The following is a 27,634-nucleotide window of genomic DNA, read 5'->3' on the forward strand; positions in this document are numbered from 1 at the left end:
TGGGTAAACAGCTCGCAGACAGTCAGGCTTGTGAAAATATTAGCTTTATTCGGTGGACAAGACTGAAGTCCAAAGACTCAGCCTCAGTTCCAGCAAAAAGCCTCTCGCCTTCCACAGACCCTTGTTTTTATCCCCCAGAATCAGGTACCACTCAATGGTGGAATCAGATACCACCCAATGGTGGAAGCAGAATCAGGTACTACCCTAGGGTGAGGGCAGAATGCCAGGTCACACCCTAGGGTAGGGCACAATCACCGATCAGGTTAGGGTCAGTAACATAATAATCCCCTAAAATATTTACATACACAACAGCCACTGGCTTGTGGTAGATGGCTTTAACTATATTGAGAAAGATTCCTTCCATTACCATCTTGCTGAGAGTTTTGATCAAGAATGGGTGCTGGACCTTATCAAATGCTTTCTCTGCGTCTATTGATATGATCATGTGATTTTTATTTTTCTTGTGGTTGATGTTGTGTATTATGTTGATAGATTTACATATATTAAACCATCCTTGCATTCCTGGGATGAAACCTACTTGATTGTAGTGGATGATCTTTTTTTTTTTTTTTTTTTTTTTTTTTTGTGGATGATCTTCTTAATGAGGCATTGAAATCCTATTTGCCAGGATTTTGTTGAGGATCTTTGTATCTGCATTCATCAGTGATATTGGTCTGTAATTTTCTTTTTTGGTAGCATCTCTGTCTGGTTTAGGTATCAAGGTGATGTTGGCTTCATAAAAGCTATTTGGAAGTGTTTTTGTTTTTTTCGATTTCATGAAAGAGTCTTGCCAGGATTGGTAGTAGTTTCTCTTGGAAGGTTTGAAAGAATTCATTAGTGAATCCATCTGGGCCTGGGCTTTTGTTTTTTTTTTTTTTTTCAGATATTTGATTACCGTTTTAATATCATCATTAGTGATGGGGTTGTTTAGATATGCTACATCCTCTTTATTCAACCATGGAAGGTTATAAGAGTCCAAGAATTTATCCATTTCTTCCAGGTTCTCATTTTTAGTGGCACAGAGTTTCTCAAAGTAGTTTCTGATTACTCTTTGAATCTCTGCAATATCAGTAGTGATCTCCCCCTTTTTCATTTCTTTTTTTTTTTTTTTTTTTTTTTTTTTTTTTTTTTTTTTTTTTTTGGTTTTTGGGTCACACCCGGCAGTGCTCAGGGATTATTCCTGGCTCCAGGCTCAGAAATTGCTCCTGGCAGGCACGGGGGACCATATGGGGCGCCGGGATTTGAACCAATGACCTCCTGCATGAAAGGCAAACGCCTTACCTCCATGCTATCTCTCCGGCCCCCCCTTTTTCATTTCTAATATGAGTTATCAAGTTTTTCTCTCTCTCTTTCTTTGTTACTTTTGCTAAAGGTCTATCAATCTTGTTTATTTTTTCAAAGAACCAACCTCTGCTTTCGTTTGCGACCCCCGATGGGGATGTGGGAATGAAGGTCGCTAATAATTCGTGGGTTCTCTCGAGCAGAGCCGATCTGCGAAGTAAACTTGAGAGGTTAGTAAAAAGAGGGCTTAAGACAACTCACGCTGTTTAAAAGAATTTATTGCCCGGGGAGACTAGCATTTATAGGCAAAATACGTCATGGGGGGTGTTACAAGTTCCACCAATTACAGCTTGCAAGCACTTATCAGCATAAGCTGGGGGCAGGAAATAGGGAGGGGTAAAGAGGTAGACATGAGCACATGTAAAATGCTAATCAGTATCTTCAAAAAACACCTTGTTTGTACTGAAAGCACATGTCATGTAAAACGTTACCAAACAGGATCTTATAAATTTTACTCAGCAAGCATAAATAAAACATCAGCTGTAAACACTTTAATCTTTTGCTAACACAAAGGCAAGTTGTTCTATATGGGTAACTTCCCTCTGGCTGGGTGGATGGCTGCTCTGAATATACTTTAGAGTTTAGCTATTTCCTTTGTCCTCAGGGCATGAGTGCCTCTGGTTGTATGTAGAGTCTGAAGTTTCAGAGGTTCCAGTTATGCTCAGGGTTCAAGCAGCCCCCAACATTCGTTGATCTTTCAGATTGTTTTTTTGGGTTTCTACTTCATTGATTTCTGCTCTCAGCTTTGTTATTTCCTTCTGTCTCCCTATTTTTGGTTCCTTTTGTTGAGCACTTTCTAATTTTATGAGCTCTGTCATTAGGCTATTCAGGTAAGCCCCTTCTTCCTTCCTGATGTGTGCTTGCAAAACTATAAATTTTCCTCTCAGTACTGTTTTTGCTGTGTCCCATAAGTTCTGATAGTTTGTGTCTTTATTATCATTTGTTTCCAGGAAAGTTTTTATTTCCTCTTTGATTTCATCTCGGACCCACTGGTTATTCAGTATGAAGCTGTTTAACTTCCAGGTGTTAAATGTTTTCTTCTGTGTCCCTTTGGAATTCACATATAATTTCAGAGCCTTGTGGTCAGTGAAAGTAACCTGCAAAATTTTTATCCTCTTGATATTGTGGAGATATGTTTTATGTACCAGCATGTAGTCTATCCTGGAGAATGCCCCATGTACATTGAAGAAGAATGTGCATCCAGATTTCTGGGGGTGGAGTGTCCTATATATATCTACTAGGCCTCTTTCTTCCATTTCTCTTCTCAGGTCTAGTATATTCTTGTTGGGTTTCAGTCTGGTTGGTCTATCTAGTGTTGACAAAGCCGTGTTGAGGTCCCCTACAATTATTGTATTATTATTGATATTATTTTTCAGATTTGTCAACAATTGTATTAAATATTTTGCTGGCCCCTCATTCGGTGCATATATGTTTAGAAGAGTGATTTCTTCCTGCTGTATGTATGCCTTGATTAATACAAAATGTCCATCTTTGTCCCTTACAACTTTCCTGAGTATAAAATTTGCATCATCTGATATTAATATGCCCACTCCAGCTTTTTTATGGGTGTTGTTTGCTTGGATGATTTTCCTCCAGCCTTTAATTTTGAGTCTATGTTTGTTCTGACTATTCAGATGCGTTTCTTGTAGGCAGCAGAAGGTTGGATTGAGTTTTTTGATCCATTTAGCCACTCTGTGTCTTTTAACTGGTGTATTTAGTCCATTGGCATTGAGAAAAAGAATTGTCCTGGGATTTAGTGCCATCTTTATATTGAAGTTTGATGTGTCTTTTGGCTAGTCTTGTCTTAAAGTAGGTCTGTTTTTCTCTTAAGAATGGTTTTGAATCTGTAAAGTTTCTGAGCTGTTTTTTGTCTGTGAAACCATGTATTTTTCCATCAAACCTGAAAGTGAATTTTGCTGGGTACAGTATTCTAGGCGAAGCTTTTATTTTATTGAGTTTTGTCACTATGTCCCACCACTGTTTTCTGGCCTTGAGTGTTTCTGGTGACAGGTCTGCTGTAAATTTCAAGGATGTTCCCTTGAATGTAATTTCCCTTTTTAATCTTGCTGCTTTCAGAATTCTGTCTCTGTCTTTGGGATTCATCATTGTGACTAGGATGTGTCTTGGGGTATTTTTTCTGGGGTCTCTTTTGGTTGGTACTCTTCGGGCATGCAGAATTTGATCACATATATTCTTTAGCTCTGGAAGTTTCTCTTTAATGATGTTCTTGACTGTTGATTCTTCCTGGAAATTTTCTTTCTGGGTCTCTGGGACTCCAATGATTCTTAAGTTGTTTCTGTTGAGCTTATCATAGACTTCTATTTTCATCTGTTCCATTCTTTGACTAATTTTTCCATTGTCTGTTCATTTGCTTTAAGTTTTTTTTTTCAATCTCTCCCGCTGTATGGAGTTGTTGTTTATCTCATCTTCCAGAGCATTAATTCTATCCTCCACTTCTGTTACACTGTTGGAGAGCTTATTCATTTTGTGATTCAGTTCATTTACTGAGTTTTTCAGACCTGTTATTTGACCTGTTATTTCAGTTTGGAGTTTTCTGATTTCTGTCTTCATATTTTCTTGGTTCTTTTAGTATTCTGTTCAACTTGATACATAGTTTCTTTGAGTTCTTTGAGCATCTTGCATATTTCTTTTCTAAACTCCTTATCTGAAAAATTTACTAGTTGGTTGGCCATTTTCCAGTCATCAGAGCTGCCATCTTCATTCTCTATGTCTGATGCTGGCCTGCCTTGTTTCCCCATTGTCACACTTGTATTGTGGGTTTTTCTACGTGTTGTGGTGGTAATCATTGGCTAAATGGTGTGCGTGACCATGCTCCTCTGGCTCCACCCTTCCTGGGTGGGTCGACTTTCCTCCAAGGAAGGTGAGCCCTCCTTGGATGAAGTCTCACACAGGATCAAATCTTAGGCATGAGCACGCAGCAGAGAAGATTGTCTGGAGAATGATGCTGGGCTTCAGAGATCCAGCACAGTTCCTAGTGTGATTTTTTTTCTTCTTGTTGCAGTGGCGTTCTTTCATTAGAAAGAGCGCATGGCCGTGAAGCGAAGCTGAGCAGCCGTGCTCTCCTGGAGCCTCTTGGAGAGCTATTTTTCTGGGCCCTTTTCGGCCCACTCCCAAGAGGTTCAGGAAACAGGACAGTGGAAAAACATGCACAGGCAACACTCACAGTTTCTCGCAGTCAGGAATGACAGGGCAGGCATAGATTTTCCCAGCCTGACGTCACAAACAAGGGACCTGCCTTTCTGAAGAATACTGTGGATAGCCGATTTTCATGGTCAGACACAGTTCCTTGGCGTTCTGGCTCGTGAATGACCTAATGGGAGAGCTATTTTTCTGGGCCCTTTTCGTCCCACTCCCAAGAAGTTTAGGAGACAGGACAGTGGAAAAACATGCACAGGCAACAATCACAGTTTCTCACAGTCTCAGTTTGCTTTTTTAAAAGTTCTCCTAGCAGATCTTGAGAAGTCCTCCAGGGCGTCATGGGAGCAATGATGAAATGACTCTGGGTCCTGAGCCACCCACCACATCCCAATTTGTGTTTTTCTTTTTCCAAGTGCAGCTCTCTGCTTGCTTCTTGGGTGCATTATGCTGAGGCAGGTGAGTGTGATTGTGACCCTTCCTCTCCACTTTCTCTGTCTAGGCCTTGAGCCTCGGGCCTCATTCCTGTAGGTGCCCAGAACTCTACTGGCCATTGACCTCATGCCAGTTTATATAGTGGGACCAGGCATGATTCCTATCTGTTCAGTGTGTCCTTCTCTGCCTCCCTTTTTGCCCTCTGTACCCTCTGCCAAGTCCTTTGAGCCTTCTTTGGTAGCCTTTCTGCCATTCTGGCAGAGTCAGCAATTTTTTTTTTTTTTTGGTGATATTGCTGGGTAAGGTGTGTGTTCAGACACCAAATGGAGCTTGAATGATGTCAGCTCAGTGCTCACACATCACCTGTCGTTTTTAGATGTGGTATGAACATCAAAGCAAGTGCCTTGGTCCCAGGACAGGTACCATCTTCAGAGGTAGAGAGGTAGACCTGTTTTGAATAGCTTGGTATGGGGACTGAGTCTGAATGGAGGAAGGATAGGGAAGGTGGAAATAGTGCAAGAATCTCAGCAAAGCAGGTGGGAGTCTGTCTTTCATGAGCCAGGTGGGAGCAGGGGAGAAAAGTGGCCTGTGGTGGGTGCTGAGAAGGGTTCCCCTGAGGCTGGAGTAGTATTTGTGCCCCCCTTGTGGAAATACCCATGGAGGCACCAGCTTAATCCCAGGCCAAAGATGGAGATTGGTCATGAAGTTGGGTGAGGGGGCCTTGAGAGCTAGGATCCAAGAACAACACTGGTAGAGGGAGGAAGGTTGTGGAAACAGCGAAGGAGAGGTGTCGGGGTGCAGATATAGCTCTGGTGTCCTGAGGGAGCAAGTTGACTCAGGTATGCAGTCCTCAAGCAGCAGAACTGCAAGTGGCAGAGACCTTCTGTCGGATTCAGAGGACTGGGTCTTCTGGTGCTGCTCAGGACTTACTCCTTCCTGCCTCTGTGCTTAAGGCTCAATTTTGATGGAGCTCAGATACCATGTGCAGTGTGGTGATCAAACTGAGGTTGGTTGCACACAGAGCTAGTGGCCAGAACACATCCACTATGCTGTCTCTTTCAGTCTCTCAGGTAAATTTTAAACAGTCTTTTAAGAAATTTAGAAGATAGCAAGTGAAGAGGGTTAAGTCAACACACCCAAAAGAGGGGTTAGCTTTTTGACATATTTAAATGCCAATTCAAGTTCTCAGATGAATTGGCTTGAAGTCTTAAGTTTTCTGAGTCTTGTTAACATGGAAACCAACAGAGGACAGAGAGAATAAGATAAAGTCTGAATTTCTCAGGGAGATCTGAAGGGCAGGAACAACAGATCTGGTGTTTAGTGGAAAGACACCCCTTCCATTCTGGTTGCTTAAAAGCTACTCACATGGTCCTGCCTAGTTGCAAAGGAGACTGGGAAATGTAGTCCCATCTGTTCATTCCTAGAAGCTGCTTAGTGGCCAGCCAGAAATATCAGTGGGACTGGATTTAGTTTTGTTTGTTTGTTTGTTTGTTTGTTTTAACCCTGGGAAGAGTTAGAGTCAGAGAAACCTAGAGGAGAATCACACTCATAGCACTAAAATATTTGAGGCTTGAAAAATATACATGTATGTATGTATGTATTTTATAATATTTAAGAAAAAGTGGCCTGGGTCCGAAGAGATAGCACAGTGGCATTTGCTTTGCAAGCAGCCGATCCAGGACCAAAGGTGGTTGGTTCGAATCCCGGTGTCCCATATGGTCCCTCGTGCCTGCCAGGAGCTATTTCTGAGCAGACAGCCAGGAGTAATCCCTGAGCATCACCAGGTATGGCCCAAAAACAAAACAAAACAAAAAAGAAAAAAGAAAAAAAGAAAAAGTGGTCTTTTAGATTTCTTTCAAATTTAACTTTCCATTTGACTGTAAAATCTTTTAACGGAGCAATTGTTTCTGCAGATCTTGTTTAAAAATATTACCGAAGTTAAGTATTGAAACCTATAAAAGAATATCAACTTTTCTATATTTATAAGTTGAATGAATTAGATAGAAAGTAGTTAAAGACTTGAGAAGGTTTGTTCGACCATAGAAGTACTTAAAAAGAGATTCAAATATATTAAACCAGTAAGTGCAGTTTTACAATGTTTAGAGTAATTTAATTAAACACATTTGTAAATGAGGAGAAACATTCCTCAAAGGTCTCCTTAAAACTGATTGGTAAAATTGCTAGACTTATAAATAAGTAATAACATTTCTAAACCAAACTTGAAAGCTTTTAGAAGAACTTGGATCTGTGTGAATTTGTAACTTTAATAAATAAATTGAATATTAGTTTTCAAAACCAGAGAAGCCTTTGAGTAGAACTTGTGATGCCAAGAGCTTTTCTAGGAGACATTTTTTTCTTTTTAATTAAAAAAAAGTTGCAATTCAGGAAAAATGCAACCCATTTAGAAAGGAAAGTGAGGACCACCCCACCCCAGATTTCTCCTCTCTCAGGTGACTGACCCTCTCTAGTTTATCCTCCTAGAAGTTCCCTTTTCCCCTGCACTTACCCAGCCACCTCCAGTTTTACATCGTTGATTCTAATAGTCTGCTCTCTTTGCTTTTTGCTTAAATTTTTTTTCAAAAGATATTTCTTGTTTCTTTAAGGTAAAGGTGAGGGGCCAGAGAGATAGCACTTCAGTAGGATGTTTGCCTTGAATGTGGCTGACCCAGGAGGGATCCGCTTATATTCCCAGCATCCCATATGGTCCCCCAGCCTGCTGGGGGTGATTTCTCAGTACAAAGCCAGGAGTAGGCCCTGAGCACTGCTGGGTGAGGGCCAGAAACTAATCAGTCAATTAATAAATACGTGAATAAATAAGAGTTTTTAAAAAATAAGATGAAGGTGAGGCAACTTTGAGCCCTGTTCTGCTATAATGGAATCTATGGTGTTTACCTAGTTTCAGCTCCTGGTTCCCATTCATGTCCACAGTCCCCAGTGTCCAAAGACTTGGTGAGTAATTCACACATTTGTCTTGTCTTCTCCTATCTCTTCTTTCCCCTAACCATGGGCAGAGGTTTTATTGGTTTTATTGTATATTGGTGTGGGAGGGCCGGGGAGTAAGTCACACCTAGCTTGTCTCTGAGTCAGTACCAGGCTGTCCATCTCCCCTGACTGTGACCACCTCCAGATGGTGTCATCACCTCACTGCTCTGCAGTCTGCTGAGGGACCTGGATGTTCCATGAATGAGTGTGCATGGACCCAGCTCTTCCTGACCTTGTAGTCTGCCCAGCCCCATTCTTCCTCCAAAGGGCCCTTTGGCTCCATCCCAGGGTGAAAGGGGCTGGGACCTCCATAGATGGCCATGCTGCCACCCCAGGACTCCGCTCTCCCTGGCTCAGCGAGAAAGGTGAGGGATGCAAGCCTCATACCCACACTAGGTGGAGCCAGGGACCTCCACCAAATTAGGACACCACCCTACTGGGTATCTGATGACCTACCTGCCTGTCTTTCTGCTCTTTTACTGACCCTTACCTTCCCTTGCCTGCCTCTGATCCTTTATTTTCTGTCCCCCTCAGGTTCAGTTTACTCTCCACATAGCCTCAGGGTCTATGTTTGTTTATGTGTTCGTTTGCATGTGTGTCTGTTTCATATATCCCTCTCTATAATTAAAGCAGCCTTGCACACGCCCCACCAGAATGGACCTGGGTTCTATTTCCAGCATCCCATATGGTCCCCTGAGCCTGCCAGGAGCAATTTCTGAACACACTGTTACTAGGAACCCCTAAATCCAGTCAGGTGTGGCCTAAAAACAAAAACACAAACACAAACAAAAAGGCAGCCTGTGTATGGTAGAAAGGCCCCAGGACTGAGCAGGTTGGAATCGTGGCTACTTAGACTGGCTGCTTCAGCCTCATGCAAGACCTCGACACTGAGCCTGGGTCCATGGACAGCCTGACCAGACTATGTGAAAAGAAGGCTTCTGAGCTCACCATGACCCAGGGGCAGTTCTCAGCTGCCGTGTCCTAAGTCTCAGGCATGTCCTGTGCCACTCACGAGGGTCTGGTTTCTTGAGCAGTAAAAAAATGGCAAGTGGGTCATCCCAACACACATGAACTCACACATACAAACACGTGTGCACAAACACTTGCACACCAATGCCTTCTCCAGAGGAAAGCACTGTCAAGCAGGGTCTTGGGGCAGAGTGGAAGAGAGGGCAAGTCCTCCATGTGGGGATAAGGCTTCCTCTCCTGTATAGTCTGGGGCCAAGGAGTGGGGGGCCTCCCAGGTCATCCACAACTCCTAATGCCTGACTGAATAGCATTTGTGCCAGTGGAGATCTGCAATCATGCCCCCCCCCCCACTTCGTCGTACATTTAGTAAGAATGGGGCAGAGGCAGCAACTCAGGCCTGGGGGTTCCTGGCCCACTCCAGGCCCTTCCCCATCCTTATTCTTCCCTCCCCACCTCTCCTGCCCCAGAACCCACGTGTTCAGCACCTCTGATGCGCTCTACCAAGCAGGCAGGCCGTGTCAGGAAATTTCTCGGTGTTCGTTTTAATAAAACTTAATTATTAAGACAGCTTCACAAGTCATAATACATTTAATGGCTCATTTTTCACTTCTCCGTTGGAGGCCGCCTGTCAGCCAGGTGGGAGGAGAGGAGACCGAGGGGGGGGGGGCTGGAAGTGTCAGTACCTCTCGCCCCTGCCCTGCATGGAACTCAGTCCCACTTCTGCATCCCCAGCCCTGGGTGGACCCTGCACAGACCCTGCGCCTTGCCTCGCCTCACTGTAGAACTGGAATCTTCCTTCAAGCCCCACAGAACTGTCCCGAGTCCATGCACTCCTCCGAAGACCCCTGATGAGTGTTAGTCACTTGGTATCCTGGTTTTGCCTGTGGAAAATCTCTTCCTTTGCCAGAGGCTGAGTTTAGCTAATCTAGGTTCAGAGGTCACCGTGTCCCAGCACGAAACTCTGAGATCTGAACTGCCACAGCACCAGGGCCAGTCTCTCTCCTTGATGATCTCAGGGTCCTTGTGGGGAGGTCCCCAAGGGCCCAGGGATCTGGATGACTCAGAGACCCTTACTTTGAGGGAGAAGAGGCCCTGATTCCCCAAACTGGTGTGGGGCAGCTACCCTGTTTGGCCCACTAAGCCCCTGTATCTTGGTGGCAGCTCTGTATCTTGGAGAGAGCCAAGCCAGAAAGAGGTGACCCAAACAATTCTGAAGGAGAGAAAGACACTGGCCACCCTCAGCTGGACTCCTCCAAGTGTCAGACTTCTGCCTTTCTCTTGCCACCCACCACCTCTGATGCCCACAGGTTTCTGGTGAAGAAAAGGAGCCTCACCAAGGACAAGAGCAATCAGTGGGCTGAGTTGTGCAATATATACCCCAGCTCCATCCCTGGTACATATGAACCCCTGAGCACCACCATAAGTCATCCCCTGAGCATAGACCATTTTCTAGCCCTAATCCTCACCTCAAGGAAAGAAACTGGGTCACAGACTTGCCCAGGGCAAGCCAGCAGGAAGGAGAATTTTGCTGTCCTTTCTTCCTTACTTCTATCCCTCCCATTCTGCATCTTCCCTATCTCCCTTCCTGCTCCCTGTTAAGGTCTTTCACTACCCTAACACAGGACAGAGTGGGGGGCCAGAGTGACAGTGGGTAGGGTGTTTGCCCTGCACACAGCTGATTCAGGTTCGATCCCTGCCATCCATATGGTCCCCTGAGTCTAACAGGAGTGAGTTCTGAGTGCAGAGCCAGGAGTAAACCCTGAGTGCTGCAGAGTATATCTCCTTCCAAATATATAACAAAAAGGTAAGCCACAGTTCTCAAGTGTCTCCAGAAGTTTTTCTGCTGCAGACATCCCTGCACAGTTGGGCTACAAGCCCCCTGGAAGTTGGGACTTTTCATATGCAGGATTTTAGAGGCCCTATAAGAATGAGTTGATGGGGCCGAAGTGGTGGCGCAAGCAGTAGAGCATCTGCCTTTCACCACTAAGCTAGGATGGACTGCAGTTCGATCTCCCGGCTTCCCATATGGTTTACCAAGCTAGGAACAATTTCTGAGTGCATAGCCAGGAGTAATTCCTGAGCATCACTGGGGGTGCCCCCCCAAAAAAAAATAAAGAATGAGTTCATACCTCATTTCTGCCTTTCTAGCTCAGGGAGGGGGGCCTTTTCAGTGACAGTCCCAAGGGTGGCTCACGGCTCATGCTAACTCCTATGATTTTGGGGCCACAGCAGTGACCCTGATTTTAGCACGTTTCTAAGCAGTGGCACCTGACTTTCTGGCCAATCCCCCAGCTTGCCCACCCTCTTTCCAGGAGAAGTGTCCACCTGTGCTCCCTCTGCATCCAATCCCTGTGTATTTCCTGTCCCAGGATCGGATCTTCCCTTCAGGCTGCAGTAGAACGGTTCAGGCTTCCTTGTGTGGATCTGCACAGTGGGGTCCATAGCTCTGCAGCAGGGCTGGGTATGACAGTCTATAGCTGTGGCTTTCAGGATCTGATTCAACCCTGCGCAGGACTAGGCAAGAAGGATCTGACTTATCCTGGCTCTTTTACTCAGGGCCTCCTTGCTGTCAGAATATAGTCTGAGAGGGCAGCCTCCTTGCTGACCTGACAGGCACAGCCATGCAGGCCTGGGCCTTACCCCTTCCTCAACACTGAATGCCACACCCCACCTCCAGGCTAATTCCCCTCCTTCCTGCCACTTCCCTGCTGTGTGGCTTTGGGCAGACTGGCAACCTCTCTGCTTTGGCTGCCCCACATCGAAAGTCCCTACCTATATGTGTGTGTGTGTGCGCGCGCGCACATGTACGGGGGCAGGTTATCGAAATGATTTTGTGGGAACAGGCCCACAGGAAGAATAGTATAGACCCAAACTCTGAGAGTGTAGAGGGTGGTGGGGGAACCCCCCTCACTCCTGGACTTATACCCAGACTGTGCAGCAGTCTTAGCATTAGGGTGCAACCATCCAGAGCTCCCTCTCCCCATCTGCTTCCCCCACACTCCCTGGCCCTCCTCCTTTGTCCTACTGTGCTAGGCTAGTTTCTTCACTAAGTACCGCCATGAGCTGGTGTGGGTACTGAGCTGATCTTGCATCTGTTCTCATGGGCAGTGGCAGCCAAGGGCAGTGAGGGGGTCCCCAAAGGCCCCCGTGTTCTGAGCCCACTGAGGCTGGGCTCAACTCCCCCATTCACCCCCTTGCCCTACTCAAAGGCTCAGGTGTCTTTGCTCTCCCCACCTGGGGTCTTTGCTGATACTTTGAAGATGCTCTGAGGTCGGGAGGCCCTCGGGAGTACCCTAAAGCTTAGCGCCGGGTCGAGAGTAGGTGTGTGTGTGTAGGGGGCGCCTGATCAGCCAGTTTCTGTCTCTGCCTGGCCGCTCATCCCTCTGCACTCCACAGGAGTGCACCTGCCAAGGTAGCTGGCATGCAGCAATGCCTCTCCTCTCCTCTCCCTCTCTCTCCCTCCCCAGCCCTGGGAACTGCCAGTTCTGCTCTGCGTGGGTGGCTGAACTCTGCTTGCCCCTGCAGGAGGCTGTCCCAGGGCTGGATCCAGGCTCCAGGGGGAATCCGCTGTTGGGAGGCAGAGGCCAGGCTGGGCCCTGCTGCAGCGCCTTGGGCTGTCCCAGCATCCAGGAGAGCCCAGTCCAGCGCTGCCTTGGGCTCCTGCCTTCCTCCTGAGCACATGGACACATGCGGGAGGAGATTTGAGAGGCACAGTTGGGGGAGATCTAGGAATACATTCTGGGATGGGGTTCTTCCCTCCCAGCCCAGAGGGGTGCCAGCTGTCTTCCGCACCAGCAGCCTCCAGGCAGGGACCCCTCCAGCAATTCTGTTTCTTAATTGCTGGTACAGCTGCCCGAATCAGGAGCCTGAATGCGGAGTCTCCAGAGCACTTTGGGGACCAGCCCAACCCAGCCTTGGCTTCTTGCCTCACACGCACACTTACACACTTACACACACACACACACACACACACACACACACACACACACACACACACACATGAATGTGCCTTTCTCCTGAGAAAAGCGAAAGCCAGGCTGAGGGCCCACTGGGGTCTTGTTGGGGACCTTTTGAAGTTCCTGTGCCAGAGCCTGAGACAGAAGAGGGTGCTACAGAATACCAGGTCTGTGCTCCATTCGGATTGTACAACTGAGACCCTTAGAGCCAGACCAGCAACCAGGGTTGGAGGGACAGAAGGAGGGAGGAAGGCAGGGAGGGAGGGAGGGAGGCAGGGTGGGCAGAGTGTTGGCTGGTATCACATCAATGCAGGTCCTGACCCACGCACCCCTGCCTTCAAGGCTTTTTTGCCTATGTTCATGTTGGGGAAGTTGAAGGGGCTTGTCTTCCAGAATCATCTGAGAGTTGGGCCACCAGGGTTGGAGATGAACCAGTGTGACGTGCAGACTCATTTTGTGGAGCTGTATATCTGTCCTTAGGCAGGGTAGCTGCGGCCCCAGGTCAGGGGCTGGCTGTCTGGGGGTGTCTGACCAGTAGGCCCCTGGCTGTGTCCACATGGCCTCTGTGTGCTATGAGGGACCAGACAGTGCCCACACATGCTGGCCATTGACCACACAGAGGCAGGCATAGGTTACAGCTGAGGTCTTCTCTGAAGCCTGGGAGCTTCTCCATTCCCCCTGCTCATATCCTGGTGCCTGCAGAGCTGGGTCCTCGGGTGCCATTCGATACATGGGCCACAGGACCAGTCTCTTGGGCAGAGCAGGGCAGGGTCATGGTCTTGTGGCTGATGGATTCAGGGGTATGAGCTGAAGGGAATGCAAGTTTTGTCTTTCTATGCCTCTGCTAGTCTGGCTCATCCAGATGCCAAGGCATTTCCTGCTTAGAACACTTACTGTGGCTGGAGGGCTTCCTGGAGAAGAGGAAGTGCCCTGATGTTGTAGGTAAAGGAGGGAGTGGGAAGGCTGTCTGGGTGGCCTGGGGCTTTAGGGGCTTGGGGGCTTTAGGGCGGGATTGCTCGGGGCTTCGGGAGCAGCATCCCCAGGCATCTGGTTATTTGTGGTCATCAACTCTCTTGAGCCAGTGGTGGTCAGAGCTATCCTTCTCTCTCCAGTCCCTGCTGGTCCTTGCCAGTCCCCTGTGGGAGCCATGTCCCACCCTATTCTTCGAGTTCATAGGAAGGAGGAAAGGAGGGTGGGGGTCCACCAGTACAGCTCCCTACCTGAGATTCCAGGCTTGCCCCACAGGCAAATTCATTCCCTGCCCCCTCCCACCCTGTCTGATAATCAGGCTTGTCTCACCTGATGATGCACAGGGCACAAGGCCAGGCAAAGATGGCACAGGCAGGCATTGACATGTGTGGGTGTGGAGCGAGTGTGGCAGGTCCCAGGGGTGAAGTAGCAGACACTGCTCAGGTTCCTGGCTAGTTTCTCCCAAAGGGCAGCTGATAGGCCGTCGTCTGAGGGGCCTGGCTTTGAGCCTCTGGCACAGGTGAGCCCCACAGACAGGAGCCTCCATGGTCTGCATGCAGAGTCTACAAGCATCTCTGCGGGAGCTGCAGCCTGGGGGGATGGGAGCTGCCTTTGTGTGCATGTGTGTGAGCACACACGTGTGTGTGACACACATGGACTGAACGAGCAGCTTCTTTGGGTGCAGGCCTTATATGGGGGCTCCAAAATCTATGTGGTGAAGGGTTGAACGAGGCTGTAGGGACTTGGGGTGCAGGAGCTCCTGTCAGGCCTCTCCAGGAGCAAGTCCTGCAGCATTTCAGCACCCCAGGGGGCTGCACGGCTCTTTCTCTACCGCAGGGAAAGTGGGGTGCCCCAGGGAGTCTACAAAGGGACCAGGCCAGTATAAGCCCCACTCTGTCCTGCCGCTAAAGCCCCACAGAGCCAGAGGGATGGGAAAGAGGAACCAAAGAAATGGGGGGCCCTTTTCCTGCCACCCCCAAGCTTTCTGATCTTAGAAGTTGTCCCTGGCTGGAAGTTGAGGGTCTTCCGTAGTCTTATTTTTTCACACCCTGTCCCCCAACTCCTCCGCATGGGTTCAGGCACTGGGGTTCGAGGAGATTGCCTTCTGCAGAGGTTTGGCCTGGACCCCTGCACCACACATGGGTTCCCAGCTGCGAGGTCCCAGGGGTGCCCGGCCTCTCCTCCTCCTCCTCGTCCTCCTCCACCTCCTCCTGCTCCTGCTGGCCTGGGGCACCCCGCGCGCCCCTCCCCGGGTACTCACAGCGGTGCTGGGCGGGAGAGCGGAGCGGACGGGCAGCAGGCAGGCAGCGACGTGGCGGTGGGGCGGTGGGCAGGCTCCGCTCCACCGCGCCCGCGTTCATTCATGCCCAGCGCTCGCCCCCCGGAGCCAGCCGGAGCGGGCAGCCGGCACGGGCGCCGCGCAGGGAGCTGAGAGCGCCCGGCGGGCAGCGGGACGGGCGGGCAGCTCCACGCTAGAGCCCGAGCCTCGGCCGGCCGACCGGCGGTGGGCAGCGGGACCGGGAGGGCCACCCCGTCCGGCTCCGGGCGGGCTCGGGGCGCAGCGGCCGCGGCCTCGCGGAGGGCAGCAGGAGGACGCGGACGCGCAGCGGCGCGGGGAAGGCTGGCCGGAGCGGAGCGGCCGGGGCCCCGCCAGGCGCCCGGTGAATGCGCGGGCTGAAGGGGCAGAAGCCGCCGGGCTCCCCCGCGCGCCAGCCCCGGGCCCCACCGCCCCGCGGGGACGCCTGCCCTCCCTGAGCCCCCCGAGTCCTGGCAGCCATGGGGGCGGTGATGGGCACCTTCTCTTCGCTGCAGACCAAACAAAGGCGGCCCTCCAAAGGTAAGCCACCTCGTCCTTTTGTTCCCCCTGCTGGGCTTTGGGGGGTGCCGGTGCCCAGCCAGGCTGAGATCCCCCCGCATTTGCCTCCTCCCTCCTCTGCCCAGAACCCTGTCTTCAAGCAGAGGAGACCACTCTTACCTTCATTAAGAGCCAAAGAACCCGCATGGGGGCCCTGGGCACAGACCCCCCCCCCACCCCAGGCGTACCTGGGGAGGAAGCAGCCAGACTCACTTGTGGTCCCCACAAGAATGGGGTGCCAGAACCACCCACCCCTTAGGCAGAAGCAGAGGAAAGAGGCTGCTGGTTCACAGGTGGGGGGCAGGGGGATGGATTGTCTGGGTGAAAACATTGGGGTGCTCTCCTCACTCCGGTGACAGCTGGCATTGGTGCAGTCCCAAATCCACCCTCCACAGAGCTCGGTGCCCCCCTTCAGAGACCCTCTGCAAGCCAACAGGAATCAGCCTCTGCAGGTGGCGCGTGTCTTAGGTCCCAGGAGCCAGGCTGAGGGCTTGGCATGTGCAGGGGCCCTGGCTGGGGTGTCAAGGCAAAAGGCGGGGGGGGGGGTCTGGTCAAGGACTAGAAAGTGTAAAGTCCTGCTGAGACCAGCACAGCTCCTCCTCCACCACCCCCAGGCCATCGGCTGGGTCCTTTGGAATGAGGGTGAGCTGGCACCACATCGGCCCCCTGCCTGCAGGCTTCCTTCTCTCTGGCACCTAGAAAGTTGCTTGTTGCAGTAATGAGGCCATATGCGGATAGAAAAGGGAATCCGTGGGGGAGCCAGTTTGCGGTTGGGGTATGCCCAAGTGTGCTTATGCGGGCGGAGGGAGGGTTTGGAGCTGCCTGTCCCTCACACAACCCCAGTTGTGCGGAGGAGAGGGGTGTCCAGCCTTTATCACAGGTGGAGGTCCATCTCCCACTGCTCAGTCTGCTGGCTCCTGCTGGAGCCCCTCAAGCGCCCCCTGAAGATGTGGGTGCGCATCTGCATGACAAATGCTCCCAACAAGTTGCCTGTCATGAAGGGGCTAGGGTCTGGTGTAGCAGGGGCAACCTGAGGTCCTAGCCATGTCTGGGTGGGGCTCATGGCAGAGGCTCAGTTCTTCAGCCTGCCCAGGGACTAGTCTGCCTACCAGTTCCATGCCTCTGACATTTCGAACCCCATTCTCACCCACAGGCCCTTGAGGTGCTCTTTATAGGGGATGGAATTCAGCCCCTCAGTCCCACACTTCCCCCTCCTCTCCTCCAATCTGTCTGACCACTAGGAGACACAAGGGCCAGAAAAAGCAGGGGAGAAGGTTCACTTTCTGTTGGGTTGGTTGGTGGGTGGGTTGGTTGGTTGGTGGGTTGAGGTCCCAAGGTCCTGCCTGCTTTATTGGGCTTCTATGAGTCTTATGAAATAACCCAGAGAAAAAGAACAACCAGAAAATGGTGTGTGGGTACCCGGAAGCTGATGGCAAACTGCATCCTGTGCCCATGACACTCTCGGTGGCACTGGCAAGAACCCAGGTAGCCTTATTGTCCTCCCTCCTTATGCCTCTCACTGGGAAAGGGGCGTGGGAAGTGGAGGGGGAGTGAGAGGACCCCACTTTAGCAGTCTCTGTGTGGCTTCTGAGGAACCTGGTGTATATGTGATGAGGGCACCCAGGGAAGGTGATGCCTTGTGATGCATGGGGTGAGGGAAAATGAAGGTGGCAGAGGGAGGGATATTCCCATAACTGTCCCCTACTTCATCTCCTCACCCTCACTCCAGGCCACCCACTCCATGGCTTATGGAGTGCCCAGTGCCCTGTGGTTAGTGCTTCTCTCAGGTGGGGAGAAGAAAAGGGGGTGCCAGAATTCAGGAGCCCCCTTCTCCTGCCTTGCAGGCATAGCAGTCTATGTGCTTACTTATTCATTTCATACTCCCAATGCTTGAGGTGAGAGGCGATGGGGAATTTGGGCTAGTCACCCCCCCTCCTGCATGCTAGCTTTGTGTGTTCCCCCAGACTGAACCTTGAGGTCCTTCATGGGGAACCTGTGAGGTTTCGCTACAGGCTTTCGGGTGAGGTGGGTTATCTTGTTGACAACTGTCAAAGGATGGAAGTTGAGGGACAGATCTCCAGCTCAGAGTGGAGTGGCACTGCCCTGCTGAGTTCAAACCCTGGCTGTGTCTCCTCTTAGCTGTGTGACTAAGCCTCTTTTTCCCCCCTGCAAGTGAGGAGGGAACAGCGGTAGTTATGTCTGAAAATAGCTGCAGCAGGCCTGTGCACTGTGTCTCAGAACCCCAACCAGTTCAGCTAGTGGCCACTTTCCTCTCCTGCACCCCCAGAGAAAGGCGACTTCTGAAGAACATCCTGCCAACTCATCCCAGAACCCCCAGCCCTTGTTGGGGGCTCAATACCTGCATGACCCAGATAGATCACCATCACCATCACCCAGATAGATGGCCATCTGCGGACGCCATCCGCCCAATCAGGTTGAGATCGTGGAGTGCAGTTAGGAGAGGACAGAGCTGGATGGATGTGGAAGAGCCACTGTGTGGAAACATGCCTCCTTTCCATGGGGGTGGGAGGTCTTTGTAACTGTGAGGCACTGCCCTCTGTGACCTGCTGGAAACAGATTTTCTACTCCAAGAATTGGCAGGTGCTTCTCAGGAGGACAGAGACACAGTTTCCAGCTGGAGCAGGGAGAAGGTAATGGGGGAGTAGGGCAGTTGAGAGGTGGCAAGAGAGTGTGAGAGACCCTTGCTAGCTGAGGTTTGTCTCTGCAGAGCTTTGCCCAAGCAGGCGAGGGAACTCTATCCTCTGGATCCCTAGTGAAAGCCCCTGAAGCCTGTCAGGACCATCCCAGAGCATCAGCCCTGCTACCACATGGCCCCCAGTCTCCCACAGGTCCGATCCATCCCTGCACCCCACACCAAAAGCATCATCACAGCCTCATGGCCTAGCTGGCTGAGAATGGCCCTGACTCCTGAGCATGTTTTGGAGCCAAAAACTCCCGCCAAAAAATCAAAGATTTCTAGTGCAGGAACAAAACATGGGTAATTAGAGATTACACTGGCAGTGAGAGCATAGGTCTACTCCAGAGCACAGCACCATTTGATGCAGTTATCTGGTTCCACAGGTCTATCTGTGGGGTGGAATGTGTGTGGGTCTCAGGAAAGGGTCTGGGGGAGGTGGTCTAATGGACTCAAGCTGGTTACTTCCTGTGGTTACTGCGGCAACTATAGATGGTCTGGTAAGGGCTGGTGAGTTCCACACAGAGGCATTCATGAGGGCACCTAGATGTGGCCTCATGTCATCTGGCTGCCCATCTTGAATTCCTGGCTCCATTCCGCCATTCTGATGCCCACATGTCATTAACGCAGTGTTTGGTGTTTGATATGCACTCCTAGGGCAGAAAGGATGAAGCCTTTCACCTGGCAGGTAGCTATGAGATGTATGTATATGTGTGTAATGTCAGTGTGTTTAAGGACAGGTCAGGAGGTCATGGTCAGGCATCTCTGGTCCTTGATAGGGTCAGAGGCCTCTGCTGAAGGGACTCGTGCTATGGCAGCCTTCAGCTGAGCAGCATCTGCACATAAAATCTATCTCCTAGAGGCAGAGCACTCAAGGGCAGTCACCGCCACACTGATGTCCCCTCTTCTCCTGTGTCACCACCCAGAGACCCAGGGACTCACCAGGCAGTGCAGGGCAGACCTGGGTCCGGAAAATCATGCATTATTGCATCTTAGTAAGGCCAGTCAGTTCCCTGCTCTGCCAGAAAGGGGTGCCAGCTTGCTGGGGCATGTTGGTGGAGCCCCAACCAGTGTGCCCTGTCTACTCTCTGTTCCTTAGCTGTTGGTTCTAATCCCACCTCCATGCCCAGCTGTTAGCATGTTCTTCATATGGCTTCATAAGGCTTCATATGGCCTCTCCTGCCTGTTGCTCTCCTGTAGCACGTGCTCTGACATAGCAAAGGGGAATAGTATCCACACAGCATACACAGCTGTTCCTGCCGGGGGGTGGGGTAGAATGGGGGGCAGCTCTGCACCCTTCCCATGTTCCCTCAGCACCTTCCATGCACACAGTTGGGGTTGGGGCGCTCCCTTGTTCCTGGTGGGGGCGATCAATCGTGGGATGCTTGGCTGCCCTCTATTATCTCCTAGAATTGCAGAGCTGGCAGGAAAAAGTTTGCTTCCCGCCGGAGTTAGACTCTGCATGGAATGAATTCCGTGTCTGGGTCTGCTGGGTTTGAATTGGCTTTATCTGTGAAATGTACTGTCTGTTTACTGTGCAGCAGGATCTGCTGAGAGGAGCCTTCCCACACCCTCTCCACCCCCCACTTCCATCATCCCAAAACTATGGGCATCCCACACACCCGTGTACCAGGCATGGATCTGAGCACTTGAACCCCAGGGAGTTCAAGGCAAATGAAGGATGGAGGCTGGAGAGACTCGCCCCACTCCCACTGTTAGCCTGTTGCTTCACCCAAAAGGGCTTTGCCCAGAGATGCTTTGTCATTGCTGCGGCTGTGACAGCCAGCGTGAGTGAGTGAGTGAGTGAGTGAGTGAGTGAGTGAGTGAGTGAGTGAGAGAGAGAGACAGAGAGAGAAAGAGAGACAGAGAGAGACAGAGAGAGAGACAGAGAGAGAGAAATGAGTGAGGAGGGATCTGGGAATGGTGGAAGGACTCAATAGAGCAGGAAGCCTGGTGCCCAAGGCCCAGCGACAGTTTGCAGCAGGGACACCCTTAGGGAGCCAGAAGAAGCATCTGCTTCTTCCTGAGAACTGACTCTCACACTCCAGTAGGTGAGTTGCAGCTTCCTTGGATCATGTGCATCCACTTTTATTCTTTCCTCAAGATTCTCAAGCTCACTGGCCCCTCATTTGGGGGAGACTGTGTGCTGACTGAGCTCTTCCCTGAGAATCACCCAACATTATGCCCCTGAGTTCAAACCCACCCCAGAACACCTTGACTTCTTCAAACTCTCTTTAACCTAATGAACTCCTGTATATCCTTTCAGACCCATCCCATGTTGCTCCTGCTAGCAGACAGAGCATTTTCCTGTATCGCCTACCTTCCTGTCATGTGGCGGTAGACTTATGTATTCCTCATTAAACTACCTAACACTTCTGTCAGGTTGTGTCTGTCAGGCTGTGTCATCTCTTCACCCAGAGATGGTGTGGGTGGGCTGTGGGCAGGCTGACAGGAAATAGCCCAGGGTAATGGACAGGGCAGGGCAGAGCTTTGCCTCCAAGCCCAGGGGGCAATTGGCCACTCACCAGGCAGGAAATAAGCTGTCTCACTCTTCCCCTGCTTGTCCTGGAACCTTCAGGACAACCAGCCCTGATGCTTGGGGAGCTGTACTGCCTTCTCAGGAGCTCTGTCTAGGCCAGCCTGAGGGAGATCCCAACTTGGCATCAAGGTTACTCCAGGCTGTAGTGGAGGATGGCATCATCTCTGGCCTGGGCATCCAGTGGGGCGAGGCCAGGGCAGCCTGAACTCCAATCGTGTTGTTGTTGGCATTGTTAAAGGGAGCATTTGGGCCTTGGTATCCATCGCCAAGACTCTAATCCAACCTCTATGTCCTTGGGAACATCTGGAGGAAGTCAGGCAGGGGCGAGCCCCAAGCGCGCCCACACACACACACACACACACACACACACACACACATGCACACAAGCACATAGACATGCATATGCACACATGGACACATGCACACAAACACACATACATGCTCAGGGTGACATGGTCTTGTCGAGTGTCAATTAGAAATGCTACTGCCTTTGTTGGACCCTTCTGTTGACCCTTCCCTTACTACCCTACTACTGCTACTAGCTACTCTGACCCCTCAGGTGGCCTCTCCTCTGTCCCTCCAGGACCCAATGCTGGAACCAAAGCACTTTCTGGAGTTTCAGCTGGAGATGACAGCTGAAAGGAAGGCGGGAGAGAAGCAGAGCTGTGTGAGACATTTAAGGGACACCTGCCTCTGACTGCCCTTTGTGAACCCAGCTCTGGAGGCAGTGGGGGCCCTTTAGTGTGAGATAAGTCCCTCACCCCATGCTCAGGGATCCAAGGTTTACAACAGTCCAGGTACTTGGGGTGGGAATCCCCTCATTAGCCCCAACCCAACCTCCTTGCCTTGAGCATGGAGCTTTAAACCCTCTTCTCAGCACCTTCCTCCACCCTCGTCTCCATTAGTCTGACACTGAAAGTGCCTCCCTCAAATCTGTCTCCATTTAGCCTGACATGGCAGAAGCCTGTGATGAGATGATGGGGGCAGAAGGGCAATTATCAGATTCGCTCATAGGACTGAGTTGCAGCCCTGGTCTCACCATTGATGGAGCTGAAGCTGCTGTATTTATTAGGACCATCATGGCTGGGTAGAGGTGGAGGCAGAAATACTTGTAGGAGCTCAGCACCAGCCTCTGAGGAGGGATCAGGCCCCCTCCTGCTTATTGAATCATGGACCCCTGAGGGCCTCCAGTGAGTAGATCCTCACAGCCAAGGAGAAGGGAACTTGCTCATATAGTCACTCTGTGGTTTTCTTGCTCCCTTGACCTTTGCCATATGTGACCAAATCCATTGTTTATGCACAAACTATTTCTCTGTCTCTCACTCCCACCCACATAACACATGTATTAACATTCCCATATACTATTCATATACACTATTCACATATACTTTGCACTGTGGTGTGATCACTGCAGTGTCAGCATCCAATGCCTCAAGCACGGGTCATAATTTGCAGCAGATGTAGCTGGACAGATATCCACAAGTCAGACTGTCTTTTGTGGGTGAGTGAAGGAACCTGTGGTGGTCACAGGGTTGCAATTCACATGTATAGACAGTCACAAGATGGAGTCTCAGCTGAAAGACAGCGATGGAATTCAGATTCCAGCTCCCCCAGAGATAGTAGAGCACATGGTTGGCTCTTAGTCAAGGAGTGGGGAGGTGGGGTGAGCCAGGAAGCATCTTGGCCATGAGCCCTGCTTGTCTCCTATTTGATAATGAGACAGAAGTGAAAGGCAAGTGGATTCCAGACGTGTTCACTTCCTGTGCCAGGTGTCATTCCAGCCGTGTGAGCCCTGGGTTCCAGTGTCCTCACCTGGACTATGCTATGGTACACCCAGGGGGGTTCTGGGTCCTCATCTCAGCTATTCCCATGTTGTGGATGCAGCACAGAGTCCTAGACTGGGGCAGGGCTGAGACCCCCAGGTTTATAAGGGTTTCATAGAGGTTAGTCAGCACCATGGCAAAGATTTCATGGGGAGCATATCAGCACTGTGGCACAACTTGGTACCTGTCTGGTACGTGATTGGAAGCGAAGAAGGCCCAAATTGCTAGGGCCAGTGGGAGGGACAGCAAGGCCATGCCACTCAGGGCTGCATGAATGTGCAGGTATGAGCCTTAAGAAGGGAGAAGTGAGGGGTTCCAAGGGGGAATGACTGAGCACAGACTGAGTAGAAGGGGCATGGGTGGAAGATGGGCAGGGCCCTAGGAGGGCTAAGAAGTGGGGATCAGGCCTGCCACCCTCTGCCTTACCCTCCTACTACTGAAATGTTTCCCAGAGAGCATCAGGGCTCATCTGCTCTTTTGCCTACCCTCTTATAGTCTATAAAAAATGCCCTCCTGTACTAAATACCGGTGTCACTTAGCCATTGATTACCTGGAATTGCTTAGTAATCGCCCACTGTAAACCAGCCTTAACTCAGGATGGGAGAGAGAATGCATGCCTCAGGACTCAGGACCCACCAGGATATAGAGTGATGGAATGTCCATGGAGATGCAGACGGACTCAGGACACCATGGGGGGTTCTGTGGCAAAGAAAAATGGGGCATAGTTTTGAGTGCCCTTATCCCACATGCTTCCCTAATAGTGAACCCGTAGAATCTGAACATCAGAGCTTGTGACTTAGTGCAGATGACAAGGCATGGGAGGCCTTGGGCCTTTCCCTCTCTGGCTTCCTTTCTGATCACAGAGGAAAGGTAAGAAGTAGTGCTGGCGGGCCGGGAGGTGGCGGTAGAGGTAAGGTGCCTGCCTTGCCTGCGCTAGCCTTGGACGGACCGCGGTTCGATCCCCCGGCGTCCCATATGGTCCCCCAAGCCAGGAGTGACTTCTGAGTGCATAGCCAGGAGTAACCCCTGAGCGTCACCGGGTGTGGTCCAAAAAAAAGAAAAAAAAAAAAAAAAGAAGTAGTGCTGGCACAGCAGAGCCCAGGGCCTGCCTTAGCCAAAGGCTTGCAAGCCGGCATGGTTAGGCAGACTGTCCAGAGAGTCTCTGTGTCTGCATTCCTTGCATGTTATATCAGATTGGAATAGGGGAAGGAAAAAAGGGGTCAGGACAGGTTGTGGGAGGCAATCAGGCAAACTCAGGTTTCAGTGAAGGGTGGAAGAATAAATAGCCTGGTAGCCAGTCAGGGCTTTGCATTTGAGCATGATGATGGCACACATGGGTGGTAGGACAGAAGTAACTCATGAATGGCACCAAGAAGAGGACCTACCAGGCTTGCAATAATGATGACAGGATGGGGGATGGTGTTCTTGGTTCTGTGGACACTGGTACTTGAGGAGACAGCAATGCTTGTGGGGAGGACACTGCAATTTGATGACAGACAAGGGGAAGTGTTGGGATTATGGTGACGCTGGCTAGCATGATGGTGATATAGGGGTGCCAGCAGCCACTTTCTTCTCTCTCTGATTTCTCTTCTCCCATTCAGAGTCCATGAGCCATAGTTTCTCTCTCTTTTCTCTGGGACTCCTCAAGGCTGTGCCCCCTCTGTGGCACAGTGCCATACCTGGTGCACGGTATCTTCATCTGCCTGTGTCTTAGAAGCAGAGAAGCAAGGTTGTACTACCTCTGGACCAAGCATCAGAGATGTTCCTGAGTCCTAGATATTAGGTCTCTTGTGGCCAGGCATCATTTGGGAATTGGGCCCAATAAAAGGAGCACTAATGAGAAGATTGAAGGCCAGGAAGCTCTGTGTGGTGACATCAGTGTGGTCTCTGACTGCCCTATGCACTGCCACTGACCGCAGGCCTCTGAAGGGTCACATACAAAGTCATGCATGGAGGTAGGGCTGGGGCAGGAGTGGCTGCACTGGCACTGACTTCATCAGACTCTTGGAGAAATTGAGATTTAGGGAAGTTTCTTGCCATTGCTGAGCAGACAGCAGGCAGCTGCCTCTTCTCCCCCTAGGCTCTTATGGGTGGGAGTGATGAGCATGGCTCAGGAATCTCCATCCTCCTCTTCTGCTTTACCTGAGGCAGAACCTGGCACAGCAGTAAGTCCACACAAGACCTAGAGGAAGGATGTATAAAGCTCAAACCCAGAGCCAAAATGTCCTTTCCATGGTTTCCTCAGAGCTTGGGGGGATATTTGGCTCTCCTTATCCCTTAGCAGCAGGTAGGCTAGAAGGCTGACTTCATCCTTCAGCCCTTATCCTGCAGGCAGAGGCTCCCTGGGATGGCTGTGACACCTGACAGAGAGAGAGCTCTCCCTGAGTGAGTCCATCCCCCTCAGAACCAGAACTTCTGCTCCATTGGGTGAAACAGGCCCCGTTTCCCTCCTGGGTAGCACTGAGGATCAGAGGAAAAGGTACAGAAAGACACATCCTGGGGAGTGGGCTCCTGCCCTGTGAGTCTCCCATAGTCTTGTCTTGCCTCTGCCCAGATGTGACCATTCATGGCATGTGTGATTGGCCTCTCACTTGTGGCTTCCTCCTGCACTGGAACATGATTTTGAAACATGACTCAGGATCCTTAACCTGGCAACACTCAATTATAGTTGGCAGGGGGATGAGACAAGCTTAGTCTCCTGGTGCAGCCCTACAAAGCTGTGTCAGATGCTCCCTCTGAATAGCCCCGGATCACTCTGCCCTGCCTCCAGAAGGCTGCTGTGTATGAATGCATTTCTCTGTGAGCTCACCTGTGTTCAGCTCCTCTCCAGGCTATGAGGTCTCCACAGCCACTTCTCTTGGTTTCTTTTCCATCCACTTTAAGTCTATGTATAGAGCTCTGTTAAGGAGGGAGGCTCAAGTTTCCTTGGGAGAGGGCATGACCCACTTGGGTGTACAGGACTATGATGAGTGGGCTCTGACTGGGCCAGTAGCAGCTTTGGATAAAAATCAAGGGATGTAAGGTGGGGGCAATAGGAAGAGCGCAGCCAGTGCTGTCCCTCATCACCATGATCTTTTGATGGGCCCCAAATTGAGCCGGAGAGTGAGTGGGTGACCTGCTTGGATAAGGACTATGAGTCCAAACACTGTTCTTGGGCACAAGGAGGGAGAGGTTGGGAAATAGAGGTCAGCAGGCAACGTCCACAACCTGGAACCATTCCTGGAAAGGGTTGGTACATTGGCTGACCAGATGTCATCAGAGATGGCGCATCCCCAACCAGCTCCTGATCATTCTGGGTTCCCCAGAGCTCAGCCATGTGTCATCAGAACCCTGCTCCTGACTCTGCACTCTCCTGATCGGGCTCCTGGGAATGTTCTCAGACAGATGGGTCCCCCGGGGTAATGCAGTGCAGATGGGAAGATCTGAGCATAGCTGGGTGCTGGCAGCCAGAACTCCACCAGGTGTCTGCCACCTGGAGGGTGTCTGGGGTGCCTTCTCTGGGGACCATCCTGTCCCCGTTCGGCTAGTCTGGAATGGAACAGGAGCACAGTCCCAGCCCTACTCACAGACAACTCACGTCTGTCTCCTCCTATACTGAGACCTGCTGCTTTCATTTCTGACTGCTGGAAGGAAGGAGGCAGGAAGGAAGAGGGAAGCCAGGGTGGGGAGGATAATAATTCTGAACGTGGTTTTCACTCTGATGCTACCTTGAGCACATTCTTCGTGCAGGGTCTGAAACAGAAGGATTCAGGCATTTGGATGATCCTGTCAGCAACGGTTGTTAAAAGGAATCTGACGCTCAGCCCTGCCTTAGTAGGAATTATAATTACACGCAAGACCCCAGGCAACCGAGTAAACTGATTAGCTGCTTGCTCTGACTTGAGAGCTTCCCTCCTCGGGGACCTGGATGGGACCCTGTGAGAGGTGGGAGGGTCTGAGGAGGGAGCTGTGTAGGCTTCCTAGAGGTGGAACCAGGCTGTGTGGATAGACTAACAGATGCACGCCTGTGTCTGCATGGCCTTTCTGCTGCCTAGTACCTTGGACAGAGCCATGAGCTCAGGAGCTGGAGCCAGGCCTTAGGGGGCATCCTCCAGCAGACAGCAGGGCTTGGACGGTAGGTGGGGCTCTGGGGAGCCTCCTCAGGAGTGCGGAACTGGCTGCCAGGCATGATGATCACAGGGATAATTGTGCGACACAGAACCTGCTGGAGCTGCTGGGCCTGCCAGAGGCAGAGACAGGACTGGAGCTGCTCAGAGCCTCGGGTGGGGGAAGCAGTGAATGAATGGTACAGCCTCCAGCCAGGCCAGGGAAGTGGGCACATATGTGTATGAGTGTGTGTGTGTGTGTGTGAGAAAGAGAGCGTATGTGAACGTATGGATATTGTTTATGCATGCATTACTTGTGGGTGTGTTTGCATATGTATGTACGAATGCATATATGTGTGGATGTGTGAAGTGTATGCAAGTTTGTAAGAGTGTGGAGTGGATGTGAATGCATGCAGTGTGGGAGTGGATATGGTACATGTATATTGTGTGATGTGATGCATGCAATGTCAACTGAGTGTGGGTCCATGAGGGCCACATGCCCCTAAAAACCCTCCGAGTGTCCCCAAGTGCTGTGCCCTTTGTGCCTCAGTGACAGCCCCTTTCCAGGCAGAAGAGGAGAGACCAGAGTGTTCTAAAAAGCTTCTGTTGCCCAAAGGGAAGGGCTCTGACTCCCCAAGTCTGCCTGGTGACCAATCATCTGTCTCTGATGTTCTTGATGGGGTTAGTTCCCTCCAGGCCCCTCCCTCAGCTCCCCTGCAGGCTCAGTCCCACAGCCCTACAGCACTGGAGTCAGACCCAGCTTGTGCCACCTGCCTCCTCACTGGGGTTTGGGGTCACACCAGGGTGTGCTCATGGGCTTTTCCTTGCT

At 50.9% G+C, this 27,634-nt stretch overlaps 1 protein-coding gene across 3 annotated transcripts in view; it reads left to right on the forward strand.

Moving 5' to 3' along the window:
- KCNIP1 (potassium voltage-gated channel interacting protein 1) overlaps nt 1-27,634 on the forward strand; it is a 166,938-nt gene that overhangs the window by 30,638 nt on the left and 108,666 nt on the right. Inside the window, exon 1 of one of the 3 annotated variants that reach the window (XM_049776091.1) lies at nt 15,503-15,645. The exons of 1 other annotated variant lie outside the window; for it this stretch is intronic. In XM_049776091.1, the coding sequence (XP_049632048.1) occupies nt 15,585-15,645 (61 nt within the window). In that variant the 5' untranslated portion in view covers nt 15,503-15,584. Of the gene's footprint in view, nt 1-15,502; nt 15,646-27,634 lie in introns of those variants that run through there. One more of the 3 variants, XM_049776094.1, reaches the window with a different exon arrangement.

This window comes from Suncus etruscus, chromosome 6, assembly GCF_024139225.1.
Source record: "Suncus etruscus isolate mSunEtr1 chromosome 6, mSunEtr1.pri.cur, whole genome shotgun sequence".
Taxonomy (NCBI): Eukaryota; Metazoa; Chordata; class Mammalia; order Eulipotyphla; family Soricidae; genus Suncus; species Suncus etruscus.